Raw genomic sequence first — 14,296 nt, 5'->3', positions numbered from 1 at the left:
ATTCTTTTTTCCTTATCCAACAGGGATATAGCTAGTGCAATAAAAGAACTTCTTGACACGGTGAATAATGTCTTCAAGAAGTATCAATACCAGAACCGCAGGGTAAGTTTTGTAGAAGCCTTGTATAAGCTGCCAGCTAGATGTTGTTGATTTACACTTAGTAGTTGTAAGATGGTTTGATTACTGAAAATAGTTTCGTATCATTAACCACTGCTTTTGTCTTTGAATTAAAATATGTTTAAGTAAATACTTCTAAAAATTCTAATTTGTAATATAAAGCCCATCCTATATTCTGTGTAACCTCTTCTTTGATTTTGGCTTTTATTATTTTCTTATTTAGTATTTTTTTTTCTCACTCTGTTGTCTGTAGGCACTTGAACACCAAAAGAAAGAATTTGTAAAGTACTCCAAAAGTTTCAGTGATACTCTGAAAACCTATTTTAAAGATGGCAAGTAAGTAGTGTCATTTATCATCCTTTTTTATTTTAAATTAAATTATGTGGTTTTATGTAATACTAAAACCATATAAATTAAGCCCTATATTGTTCATACGCAAGTTAACTAATAACTAAGACTGTTGGTTGATAATCTAGCCATAACTTATCTAGAGCAGAAGTTGGCAGACTTGTTCTGAAATAGACCTCATGGCAAGTATTTTGACTTGGTGGGCTTGTAAGAACTTCCCCTCTGCTCTTGTGGTGTAGAAGCAGTCATAGTTTGGAAACAAGTGACATTATGACTGTGTTCTAATAAAATTTTATTTATAGACACTGAAATTTGAATTTTGTTTGATTTTCACCTGTTACAAAATACTTTTTTTTTTTGGTCATTTAAAAATGTAAAGGTATTCTTATCTGTAGGCTGTACAGAAACATGGGAAGTGAGATTTGGCTTACTGGCCTACAGACCTGAAACTGTGATTATCAAACTTTAGACGCATCAGAATTACCTGGAGGGCTTATTACAGAAAAAAAATACACATTTTACACATGTACATATAATTGTTTTTGGAGCCCCTCTTTCCTTCTCAAATCTAGGGTGGACCCAAGAATTTGCATTTCTTTCTCTCTTTTTTTTCCTTCAGTTTAAAAGAGAGGGAGGGAGAGCACATAAACTGGTGGAGGGGCAGAGGGAAAGAATCTCATGCAGACTGCCTGTGGAGCCAGACTTGGGGCTAGATCTCATGACCCTAAGATCATGACCTGAGCCAAAATCAGGAGTCCAGTATACAACTAACTAAACCACCCAGGTGCCCAAAGAATTTGCATTTCTAAGAAGTTTCCAGATAGTACTAATACTGCCAGGTGTGTTGAGAACTAAAGTTAATGAAAGCAATGGTTGTCAGTCCCATTTGCACATTAGAATCACTTTGATTTAGTTTTTTAAAATTCCAGTGCCTTGGTCCCAACTTCAGAGGTCTGATTTAGGTAGTTTGGAGTGGGATCAGGGTTTAAGTCTTTAATAGAAAGTGTTCAGGTGATTTAAAAGTACTACAAAGGTTGTGACCCGTTTTTCAGAAGGAGGGAGACTTTCACTGTTGTTCTATAAGATAAGTAATATATATAAAAGTAAATTGGATGTTTTTAGGTTTACATAGAGTTATCTATACAACACCCCAGAAAACCAAGACATTTTGTGTTTTTACATATACATTTTACACATGTACATATAACATATAAGCTGGTAGAGAGGCCATGTCTTCTATAGCATTTTGCCTTATCGAGAGTTTTTCATAAGGTAGAATACTAGAAATCTGTGGACAAGACCATTTTCTGACAGTTCTTAAAGTCATAAAAACAACCTAAATAATGATTATTTCATGTATCATTGGCAGGGACATCTAACTTTTTATTCTACCATTGAAGTTTAAGAATTCTTACATCCATGTCAAACATTACAATATTGTGATAATAATATTTAAAAATACATTAGAAGAGTCTGTTAATTTTCATTTATTTTTAACAGTTCAAATAGGCTGAAATCTTTAAATTTTTATTATGAATTAAAGGCATTGAACTACATTTTATTGGTGGTTTTGTTATTCTTCTGATATCTAGGGGAAATGCTCCTTGATGGCTTAGTTTAATAAGCTTGCAGGTGTGTTCTGAAAATAAACTTACATCTGTTTTTTTCTTGGTCTCCACTGCTAAACCAGAATAACCAAAACACATCAAAAGAATAATTTACATGATGGGATCCTTATTTCTGATTCTAACTAAGAATTATCGTGAAATAAGCACATCAAAAGGTAGAAATTCCTTTAGAGCCTAATTTTCATTAATCTGAAGTTATGTACTCTACATATGGATTATTCCAGCTCCCGGTTACTACTTTTTCTCCATTCACTAGCTTCTTGATAATTATTGCCATCTTACACCATATTTTTGTAAAATGTAGCTTAATCATAATCTCATTATTCATATATGAATAATGTGCCATTATTTTGGATTTAGTTTTGTACCTGTTTTCTTGAAACTGATAACTGTTAATAGAGCCTATTCTTTGAGCCCTCTTCCAATAAGGGGATGAATTTGCATAGGTACAGCTAATTCTCTCTGGTCCCTCTTTTCTGAGAAGTGTCTAGGATGAATAAAGAAGTTTTAGCTATGATACTGAGAAACTGATTAGACCACACAGTGGGACTAGGGCATCAGTTCTTTATTCCAGTAACATGAAGATGGGCTGATAGGAAAAATGTGTGTAGCACAAAGTAATTTTTAAGAACATATTTTTATATATTGTTAGCTCTTAAATATTGAAATTACATGATTTTTTTGTTTTAAAAGTAGATTTATTCTGAAAGTAGTTTAGAATTCTAGTTTTTTGTTTTTGAAAGAAGTTGAGAGATGGTGTAAATCAAATGTAAAGTAACTTTTACAAAAAAGTAGTTAAGTTTTTTGAATTTAAGTTTTTCGAATTTGTTGTCCGCTAATGTAGAGATTTTGAGGCTGAGTATAATACTGGAGCAGATACTATTTTGGTAACTTACCTTGAAGTCAGCTATAGACTACATTTAAATCCTCTCTTTGGCCAGTTACTTGTTCAACCTCCTGATATCTGGTTGTTGAGGCGCCACCTATCATTAGCAGCCCATCAACACCTTATTGCCAGCCAGAACCACTAGGGGGCAGTAATTCCTAGATAGTTTGAAATGATGCAGGATCATTCAATTCCAAGCTGGTATAAAACACGATCCTCAGTACTAACTTGCCTTTTCCCCTCCCTCTAAATTGATTTCCTTGTTACTGTTAGTGGATGGCATCAAGTATAAATGTTTTTAAAGGATGAATTTTTTGGATAAAATTAATGCCTTTTTTTTTTTTTTAAACAGGGCAATAAATGTGTTCATAAGTGCCAACCGACTAATTCATCAAACCAACTTGATACTTCAGACCTTCAAAACTGTGGCCTGAAAGTTGTATATGTTAAGAGATGTACTTCTCAGTGGCAGTATTGGACTGCCTTTATCTGTAAATTTTAAAGTTTGACTGTATAAATTATCAGTCCCTCCTGAAGGGATCTAATCCAGGATGTTGAATGGGATTATTGCCATCTTACACCATATTTTTGTAAAATGTAGCTTAATCATAATCTCACACTGAAGATTTTGCATCACTTTTGCTATTATCATTCTTTTAAGAATTATAAGCCAAAAGAATTTACGCCTTAATGTGTCATTATATAACATTCCTTAAAAGAATTGTAAATATTGGTGTTTGTTTGACATTTTAACTTGAAAGCGATATGCTGCAAGATAATGTATTTAACAATATTTGGTGGCAAATATTCAATAAATAGTTTACATCTGTTAAACATTTCTTTACTTGAAAAAATACATATATATATATATATGAGTATATATATATGAATATATATATGATCAGAAGACCAAGATGACTTGGTGTAATGTCTAAAGAACTTCTAACGGGAGCTTACTAGCAGTTTATCAGATAATAAAGCAACAAGAATTCTATTTTTTGGTCCTTAATCACTTTGGGCAAAGGTAATGAATGGAAATATTTTTGTTAGTTAATATATATGAGGTACTGAATATTTTTGCAGCCTGTTTTAAGAGACTTCTGAGAAAGAAATGGCAGTTTATAGTGTCTTCACACTATAATGTCAGTTCTTGAACTCTATGACAGTATAAAATTAAGTTTTTCTGGTATGCTGGGCCCCAATAAGCTTTGTACCCTTTTTCCAACAGTAGCCACAACTAATAGTAATTTGAAGCTATACCAGTGCTAGTTGGTTTGAAATTGTCATGGGTGTTATAAATGTTATACACACTCTTTAAGTATATAGAGCTTTGTTTCACCAGAGAGAAGTTTTAAGGAAATTATGTGTCAAGTGATCATGTTAAGTGATTTCATTTTTCAATTATGATAAAATAAAGGGAAAATCAGGATTTGTTTATCTTCTATAAAGATTTTAAGTGTTAAAACTAAATTTCTGTTTGGCAATATAAATTTCTTTCCTATAATGCAATTTAGGTTTTTTTTTTTAATTTTTTTCTTTATTTTTAAAAATAGATTTTTAAAGAATTACTATCATTGGCAGTATAAAAGGAAATCATCCTATTAGGTATGAACAGAAAATATATGAAAGGAAGCCAAAAAAACCCCAATAGACAATAGGATGAAATCTCATCCAATCTCATTTATGGACATTTTATTGAATTGATTTTTTTCCCAAAAATACATAGCTGGTAAAACAAATGGAATTGGTGACTTTAATACAATTTACTTTTATATAAATTATTCATTCTTGGTATTAGATGGTTGTTTGCAAAATAGACTTGTGACTATATGAAGAAAAAGTACTGTTTTATCTTTTTTGAGCAGCAAACTTTTCTAATACAGACTAACACTATCTTCCCTCCAATTGCCTTGACCTCTTTAACAGAACTCATCAGTTAACCAGCCATTCCCCAAGTCATCTGATTTTATAAGTCATCTGTCTTTCCATTTCACTGTCCAATATCTCTGGCTTCCATTTTCATGAAGTTGACCAAAAAGTTTACTCAGAAAGGAGGTCCTCAGGAAAATGCTGTTTCTTAACATAAGCCTAATGGGGCCACGTTTGGATCAATGAGGAAAAGGCGAATATGGCCCCAGTCATCTCCAGAGAACAGAAAGAAAAGGAAGAGGAGGAGACATTTTTTTGAGCACCCTTCTCTGTGTCAAGTGCTATTCTAGATACATTTATTCAATTTAATTCTCTTAAGAGTCCCATGATTAAACTATCTGCCTTGCAAGTGAGGAAACTGGCTAAGGGAACTTAGGTTACAAAGCTGGTAACTTCCTGCATGAGGATTTGAATTACATGCTTGCCTTCATGCTCTTTCCATTGATCTGTACTTCATCCATTGCTGAAAACATATGTTGTTTAGAATTCTAATTCCTTAATACCACACTGACAAAGTTCCCCTTGTCCACAGGGAAATGAGAAAAATATGACCGTGTGATGTCTTTTTCTTAAATACAAATTTATGCATTTTAAAGGACCATTCTTTTTTTGGGTATGACTACTATGTTTTGGATATTTAAAATGCCCCTCTTCACACTTTTTAAAACCAAATGATATAATAGTCAATGGTAGTTTTTTTGTTTTTTTTTTTTTTTAAATGATTGTAGTTTAATAACCTTGTTAGCAAAACATGAGGTTCACAATCTGGTATCAGTTCCTAATTGTTTTTTGGTTTTTTTTTTTTTTTTAACTTTCTATATGGAAATGATTTAAAATTTACTGAAAATTGGCAAGAATAATACAAAGAACATCAATATATCTTTTACCCAGATTCCCCTATTGCTTAAACCTTACCATTTTTGTTTTTATCTTTTGATTGTTCATTTGCCCTTAAGTCCCCTCCACTGGGGATCATTTCCATGTCCCCTTTGTTTTTTATGGCATTGATACAACATGTTTTTGGAGATGTAGTCTTTTGCTCCCCCTTCCCCCCACCAGTAGAATTTGGCGGTTTCTGCAAGAGATTCAGGTTATTCATTCTCAGAATACTCCCAACAGTGTCATCAGAGCATCACATCTGGAGGCACAGGAGTGTCTGTCTGCTCCTCATTGGTGATAGAAATTTTGGTCACCTGGTCAAGGTGTTTCTCAGTTTCTCTAATATATAGTTACTGTTTTTATACCTTGTGTTTAATAAACAATCTGAAGAAGACTCTTTAGCCCATGCTATAACGTCAAAATTTTCCACCAGGATTTAGCAGCCTTTGGTGATTTTTGCTTATCATTCTTCGCTAATTGGGAAAATACTGATTTTTCTGAGTCCAGTGTTCTGTCCTCATCTACCATTTGGCACTCAGCATTCTGCTGTCAGCGGGAACCCTTTCTGCCCCAGCTATCCATTCATTCATCTATACAGGTGTGCGTACAGTTTTATATTTACTATTGTTTTGGACTCTTGGTTGTTTTTTCAATGGCTTAGAATTCATTACTTTGGCGCTTAAATTGTCTTAAATTTGCTCAGTAGGAGCTCCTTCAGTCTGGCTCCTGTGTCCTTGTGGCATCCGTTTTAGTTTTATTTATTTATTTATTTATTTAGCACATTCTCTTAAATAAAAGATGTTCTAGGATCAGGATTTCGGCGATTTCTCTAAGAAACCCTGGGGAATATTATTAGACACATAGATCTGGTTGCTGGGTATCATCTGCTTCTAGGCCTATTCAGACAGAATTAGGAAATGCATGTACATCGTAAACATAAGTATGCACATGCCGTGTACAGTTTACACGTGCTTATATACACACTGTGTTTGATTTCAGAAATCATGAGTTCACACTAATACCTCCAATTTCAGTCCATCCTTAGGGGTCTTTTCTTGACTTCCCCGTTCCATATTTCTATGTTTCTGTTTTTTCAGAATTCTGGCACAAGTGAATTTATTCACTTGGTCAGTCCCATAGTACATCTAAAACAGTTCTTAGAATTGCTTTTGCCCATGTCACTGAACACTTAAAAGCTTGTTTGCAGTTCTCTCCCTACCTTTACTCTGCCAAATAAGAATATATAATTACATGCTGTGTTCATAAATTACTTGGGTTAACTCTTTTTTCTCTCACTGTGATTATGTTATTTATTTGAAATAAATTGGATTCATTGGTTTTAGTTTTTTTCTAAGTTTAAGGTCCCTCCTACATACACACTTTGCATCCTTGTTGATTACATTTTTAAAATACATGGAATACTAACATATTTCAAAAAGTCATAACTATACCAAAGTTTAACTGAGAAGTGTTACTCTCTTATATCCCTTCTGCCCCATTCCCCAGCCCCTTCATACATATCCAGCTTCACTGTTTGCCCACCATGTTTCCTTTTATGAAGAAAAGTAATAAAGGTTTTTTTTTTTTTCTTCTCATTCCCTTTCTTACAGTAAAGGTAGCATACATATAGAGAGATCAGCCCTTTTGTCCAGGACTGAAGTTTCTCAGTATATTGGACTTTCAGTGCTAAAACTGGGAGGGCCAGCCATTCCATTTGCTTTCTAAAAACAACTCCTTGATGCATATTGTACATATTGTAAAATACACATATATATCCTTATATCCTTAACATAATTACTGAAGTATAATTGACAAAGTTCACGTATTTTAAAGAATTGTTCGACCTAACCAATACCCAGTTTTAGAACATTTTCATCATTCCAGTAAACTTGCTTACGCCTGGTTACGATTAATTTGTGTTCCCACTACACCCTGCCTCCTTCCCTGTGCCAGGCAACCACTAGTTACTTCTGTCTCTATAGACTTTACTTTTCTGGACATTTCATATAAATAGATTCATTCAATATTATCTTTGAGTCTGGCTTCTTTACTTAGTATAATGGTTTTATGTTCATCCTTGTCATTGCATGTGTCAGCATTTCTATCACTATTCCTTTTTTTTTTAATCACTATTCTTATTGCTAAATAGTATTCCATTATATGAACTCCTGTTTTTTTACTCATTTAATGTTAATGGACATTTGAATTGCTTCCTCTTCAGCCCTGATGCATAATGCTGCTAGGATCATTGATGTGCAAATCTTTCTGTGGTCATGGGTTTTCATTTCTTTTGGGTAAATTCGTAAGAGTGGAATTGCTGGGTTGTGTGATTAATTTTTTTAAGAAACTATCATACTGTTTTCCAAGTGACTGTAGCACTTTACATTCCCACTAGCAATATATGAGGGTTCCCATTTCTCTATATCCTCTCTAACATTTGTTAATGACTTTTTTTTTTTAATATAAACATTCTTAGAGATACAAAGTGGTATTTTGTGGTTTAAATTTCCATTTCCCTAATGACAAAGTTGAGCATCTTCTCGTGCTTATTAGGTATTTCACGTAACGCTCTGATGGACTTTGCTTTTTTCACTTGGCATCTCCAGAAGTCACTGTATTTAAGTATTTAAGTTCATAGAGATCCCCCCAGAACCCCCTCTCCCCCTAATCCCTTGTGGCCTAGCATTCCACTGTGTGGATGTACATAGTTTATCCAGTCAATCTGCTATGCTTGGGCATTAAGTAGTTCAGTGTTTTGCAAAGCTACAGATAATGTTACAGCGAATGATCTTAAATATTTGTTTTGTTTGTAGTATACCTTCGGAGTAAATTCCCAGAAATGGGATTACTAAGTCAGAAGACATGCATATGTACTATTACTGCATATTGCCAAATTCTTTTCCATAAAGGTTGTGGTAATTACATTCTACCAGGAATGTATGAGACTTTCTGTTTCCCCAAAACTTCAATATATTGTCAAGCTTTTGAGTTTTTGCCAATCTGATGGGTGAGAAATGGTATCTCATTGTAGCTTTAATTTGCATTCCTCTCAGAATGAGTGAATATTTAAGGACCATTTTTATATCTTTTTTCATGATTTTGAATTTGCTCATGCTTTTTTTCTAATCTTGCAAACATTTTTTTTATTTTTATGTAGACAAATTTAACAATTCCTCCATGAAACCATCTGGGCTTGGTGCTTTTTAGTGGAGTGATTCTTTGGTAATTTTATTTCTTGTATGCAGATTGTTTTTGTAAGCTTTCTATCTTTACAGGAAATCAGTTTGTTAAACCATATTTTTCTAAGAAAGTGTTCTTTAGGCTTTCAGATGTGTTTCATTTGAATTGGCATCTTTTATGTTTAAAATTTTTTCCCTCTGTATCAATGGTTATTTGTTGTTATTTCTTATTCTGTATATATGCACTTTCTCCCCTTTATTTTTTTTATTAAACTAGCAAATATTTTGTCTATGTTGTTTCATTTTTCCAGGATTCTATGGATTACTTTGACCAACTGTTTTTCTGTTCTCTACCTCTTTAATGTTGATTTTTAAAATTTTTAAATTTCTGTTCATATTTATTAATTTTTTCCTTGGGTTTTGTTTTACCTTGTTCTTTCCCTGGTTCTTTCAGTTGGGAATATAACTAATTTTCATTTTTTAATTGATACAGGTATTTAGTGCATTAAATTTTCTCTGATCACTGCTTAGAATGTAATCCTACAGGTGTACTTATTATGATTATTTGTGAGAAATTCTGTAATTTTTGTTTCGAGTCCCTGTTTTGCCCAAGTTGTTTATTGCAATATCTTTAATTTTTAAGTGGAAGAGCCTCTTTGGTTGCATTTTTAATTTCTATTTCTATTGCAGTATGATTGGCAAGTATTATTTGTAATATTACATTACCTGCTGATATTTTCTTTGTGACCTAATATATGATCAAATTTTTGCATACCCATATGAATGTTCCATGTATACTTGAGAAGATTGCATGTTCTCTATTATTAAGATGTGTAGTATTCAATATATATCCAAAAATTCGCCTTATGTGGTTTAGTTCTTGTCTATCCCTCCTTTTTTTTTTGTTCACCTGTCTTGTTCTGCGTGTTAAAGTCTCTGTTAGTAGTGTTTCTCTGTTTCTCCTTGCATTCCCTGTAGTATTTGTTTTAATAGGTGATTGCTATGTTATTTGTTGTGTAGATATTCATAACCTGTTTTATCCTAAATATGAAATGTGGATTTTAACATTGTGTTCTTTTTGTATAGTGTAATCTTTTTTGAAATTGTCTTTTGACCTTAAGTTAAAGCCATTCACATTTGTTGGTATGACATAATGTTTGGACTTAATCCTGTTATTTTTTACAGTTTTTGTATGTATTACACTATAATTACTGTCTGTCTTTTTCTATTTAGGGTGCCCTCTTTGCTTTTGAAAAAAAATTCCTTTTGGTATGTAGGAAAGTTTATATTTTTTATTCTAGTTATGGCTTTATAATATTTTCTAAGTTTTTAATCCCCTTTTTCTTTCTTAAACTTTTACTATCTTGGTATCAGTTCTGGATCCCATCCTTTAACTCTCACCCATTACTAAATGAGAGTCATTGTTCTTTTTCTGCATTTCCCTCTTCTCTCCTAAGTAGGTTCCATGCCCAGAGAAAAACCCAATGTGGGATTTGAATTCACAACACTGAGATGAAGACCTAAGCTGAGATTCATAGCCGGATGCTTAACTGACTGAACCACACAGGCAGGCATCCATCCCTTTCACATTTTTTTTTTTTTTTAAGATTTTATTTATTTACTTGAGAGAGAGACAGAGAGAGCATGAACGAGGAGAAGGTCAGAGAGAGAAGCAGACTCCCCATGGAGCTGGGAGTCCGATGCGGGACTCGATCCCGGGACTCCAGGATCATGACCTGAGCTGAAGGCAGTCGTCCAACCAACTGAGCCACCCAGGTGTCCCCCTTTCACATTTTTAATTGTATTTTTCTACTTTTCTCAAAACAGAAAATGTCTAAATTCTATCATTAAGTATATTTCAAATATGGAATATATGAAATGCTTCTGATGAGTCCTTTTGCCTAAGTTTTCTCAGCCATCTATTGGTTGGATGAAGGTCATCTTCTAGGTGCTTTTATATTACACAATTATATAGTATTACACTATACTACTACTGTAGTAGTATATTAGTATTATATTACACATTTATCTAATATTCTCTGACTTTTTCTGGGTTCAACATTATTTTCCTTTTATTCTTGGTATTAAAGGATATCTTGGTTGTATATAATAGCCTTAGTGTTTTCTTAAGTTTCTTAAAAATGTAGCTTCACTATTGTCTTGCTTTGTATGTTGTCCTGGGTTTTGGTTTTTTAGGGTTTTTTTGTTTGTTTGTTCTGACATGTCTTACATCAGTCTAATTCTCTTGTCTTTATTTCACTTTTTTTTTTTTTTGGCCTGGAAGCCCTCAGAATTTTTTATTTTCAAAGTTGGATAGTTTTATTAGGGTATGTATCAGAGTTGATCATTCTGGTCAGTTTTCCTGGTGTGCCCTTTCTATGTGCAGATTGAAGTCTTATTTCTGGAAAGTTTTCTTGAATTGCAGTTTTAAAAGTATTGCATTCTTTTTTGTCCTTCTGGGACATCAATTAAATATATGGTGGACGCTTTTTGCCTGACTTTGTTTCAGCTACTTTGTGATTTTTTTTGTTACTTCTTATTTAATTTTTATTTGCATTTTTTTCCTCTGGTTTTATACAAGATAACATTAAATTTTTAACTAAGTCTTTGCTCCCTTGAGCACCATGTAATTTAATCTGGTATAATTTTGCTTTTTTCTATTCCTACATTCAACCAACTCATTTTATCTCTCCCTATTTTAGTACAGTTCTGTTCCTAGTACTTGTACTTCTAATTCAGTCTATTTTTTTCATGTACTAGTTTTTCATATACTCTTACTTGATATTTTATTTAGTTGGGGTGTGCTGATACAGTTTTCTTTAGCTTCTGGGTTTCCTCTTTGGAGGGAATGGGATTTTTCAAGAGCAGAAATGAATTGTGTTAATGTTGGGGAAAGAGAAAGCTAGTGTACCTTGTTTCTTTTTTTTATTACCACCAGATACTCCACGTTCTTTAGAATGTTTTATTTCCTTCTCCTACCTCATTCTTGTCTGGATGCCATGCTTTACCAAAGCCACTGCTTCCAATCCTGTGCATCTAGTGTTGTGGCCCATCTATGAGGCACCCACCTATGTTCACAATTTTGTCATTTAATGCTGTACTTCCTCTTTCTAGGGATGATTTTACCTTTGCTGTGCCTAACCCCTGTTTCTTTCTACTCCATTCCACAGCATCTCTTAAACTTCCCCTTACTTGCTCTCCTCACTCACAGGCTTGCCATCGGCAGGAGAGAATTGGGAGTCTCTTGGAATTGATCTCTGTTTACAGGTCATTTGAAGGCCATGGTGTTCTGTGTCTCTTAGTAATGCTGAAGGTTGAAGTCACTTCAGGTCTAACTTACTCTCCTCGTTGAATTTATCATTTCATTTAGGAGGCTGTGGGGATATTTAGAATCAGACAGCCACCATTGTTCTCCAAACCTGAAGTGTCCTTTTCCTGTTTTAAAAATAATTTTGCTAGTTTGTGAAATCCAAAATTCCTGAGAACTGTGAATTGAAAAACTGGGTCTTAGAGGTAAATCATTCACTCTGTGTTTTCCACTGGGACAGATTGAACAGAAACCTCTTGGTTCTTCTTAGTTTTTCCTGTCCCCTTTGCCCATAAGCAGCACTACTAGGAAAGAAGCTCTGTTTTCCTCTTTTCTCTAGTCTTGGTACTCTTACTGTTAACTTGCAGGTTACGACAAATTTCTGTTCTGAGAAAGTTCTAAGTGGCATACTCATGTTGCTAAAATGGAATATTTGTGGATTTTAAATTATGAAAGAATGTGACTAAGTTCAGTGACTTTCCAGTCATCCAATGAACTGTGCATAATATCAGCTGTGATAAAAGATGTAATAATATGCATATTGAGTAAAATTTAGTGTTACTAATGATGTCTCAACCCTCTGGCTGCCGTAACACAATACCATAAATGGCATGGTTTAAACAACAACAATATATTTGCTTTCAGTTCTGGAGGCTGGAAGTCCAAGATCTGGGTGCCAGCATGGTCAGGTTCGGTGAGAACATTCATCCTAGCTTGTCTATTCCTGGCTGCTTTCTTATTGTGTTCTCACCTAGCAGAGGACGATGGTGGAGGGAGAGAGGGAGAGCAAGTCCGGAGTCTGGTATTTTTTATAAGGGCACTAATCTCCTCATGGAGGCCCTACCATCATGACCTTATCTAAACCTACTTATCTCCTTAAGGCCCCATCTCCAAATACCTTCACAGTAGGCTGTGATATAGGAAATATGGATGACACAATTCAGTCTATAGTTATATTCAAGATACTGCCTGCCTGCCGGGAATATGGGATTCAAGATTTGTGGGGCAAGCAAAGTCTGGTACCTGAGGTTGAGTAGAAGAGTATTCTTGAAAACAACAAAACTAAGTTGTATTGTTGGTATTATTGTGTGATAAAATGGAGACCAGTCTGGCAAAGAATTGAAGAGGGCACTGGAGATATCAGCCAAAAGAAATGGTGAGTGCTCCTTAGGGAAGTGCTATAAAAAGCAGGAGAACACCACTAAAGAAAACGGTGAGAGATGAAGGTCCACTACTAGTATATTAGTTATTCCAGAAAAGGTCCCACAAGAGGGAAAAACAAAAAACAAACTGACTTAGACATAATAGAGAGAGTCCTTACTTCCAGCCTGTTACACTTTATTATTAGAAGACTATTTGTAAATGGAGATTACATTGAAAGTTTTATTTTCATAAAATTTGTGGGTGGAATAACTTCATACTAGCTGTGTGACCTTATATATCATAACTTCCTGAACTTCAGTTTCCTCTTCTGTAAAATTTGGGGGCTCATAAAATATTAGCGTCCCCCTCTCATTTCTTTTGCTCTCTTTTAAGCCTTGGCTGGCTGTTTTCTCATCTTCAGGAGATGATCGAATGGAAGATACAAAGTAGGACTTTGTATTAGGGTTCTACAGAGAAACGAAACCAATAGGTTTTAGATATATATAAAACCTACTATTGAACCTGGGTGTGTGTGTGTGTATGATTTATTACAAGGAATTGCCTCATTTGATTATGAAGGTTGGTAAATCCCAAGATCTGCAGGATGAGTTGAGCAGGCTAGAGTCCCAGGAGATTCAATGTTTTAATTCCAGTTTGAGTTGGAAGGCCTGTTAACCAGAACTTTGGTGCAGTTCCCATCTGAGGACAAGATAAAAAGCTAATGGGAAGGCAATCGGGTAGAGAATTCTCTTTCTCAGGGAGGGTCAGATTTTTTTTTTTTCTGGTAAGTGCTTTGACTGATTGGATGAGACCCACCCACACTACAGAAGCAATGTGCTTTAGGCTGGCTATGATTTAAATATTAATCTCAAAAAAAAAA

At 34.2% G+C, this 14,296-nt stretch overlaps 1 protein-coding gene across 5 annotated transcripts in view; it reads left to right on the top strand.

The window, feature by feature from the left end:
• Positions 1-3,813, top strand: part of PDCD10 (programmed cell death 10) — a 43,786-nt gene extending 39,973 nt beyond the window's left edge. For all 5 annotated transcript variants that reach the window (XM_004756507.3, XM_013058292.2, XM_013058295.2 and 2 more), the window contains exons 6-8: positions 24-102; positions 371-453; positions 3,332-3,813. In XM_004756507.3, the coding sequence (XP_004756564.1) occupies positions 24-102; positions 371-453; positions 3,332-3,413 (244 nt within the window). In that variant the 3' untranslated portion in view covers positions 3,414-3,813. The remainder of the gene's footprint in view (positions 1-23; positions 103-370; positions 454-3,331) is intronic.
• The last annotated feature ends 10,483 nt before the right edge of the window (positions 3,814-14,296 follow it).

The sequence above is a fragment of the Mustela putorius genome, unplaced genomic scaffold (assembly GCF_011764305.1).
Source record: "Mustela putorius furo isolate JIRA1106 unplaced genomic scaffold, ASM1176430v1.1 tig00003834_pilon_pilon_pilon, whole genome shotgun sequence".
Lineage (NCBI taxonomy): Eukaryota > Metazoa > Chordata > Mammalia > Carnivora > Mustelidae > Mustela > Mustela putorius.
This window is presented reverse-complemented; position numbering and strand designations above follow the sequence as displayed.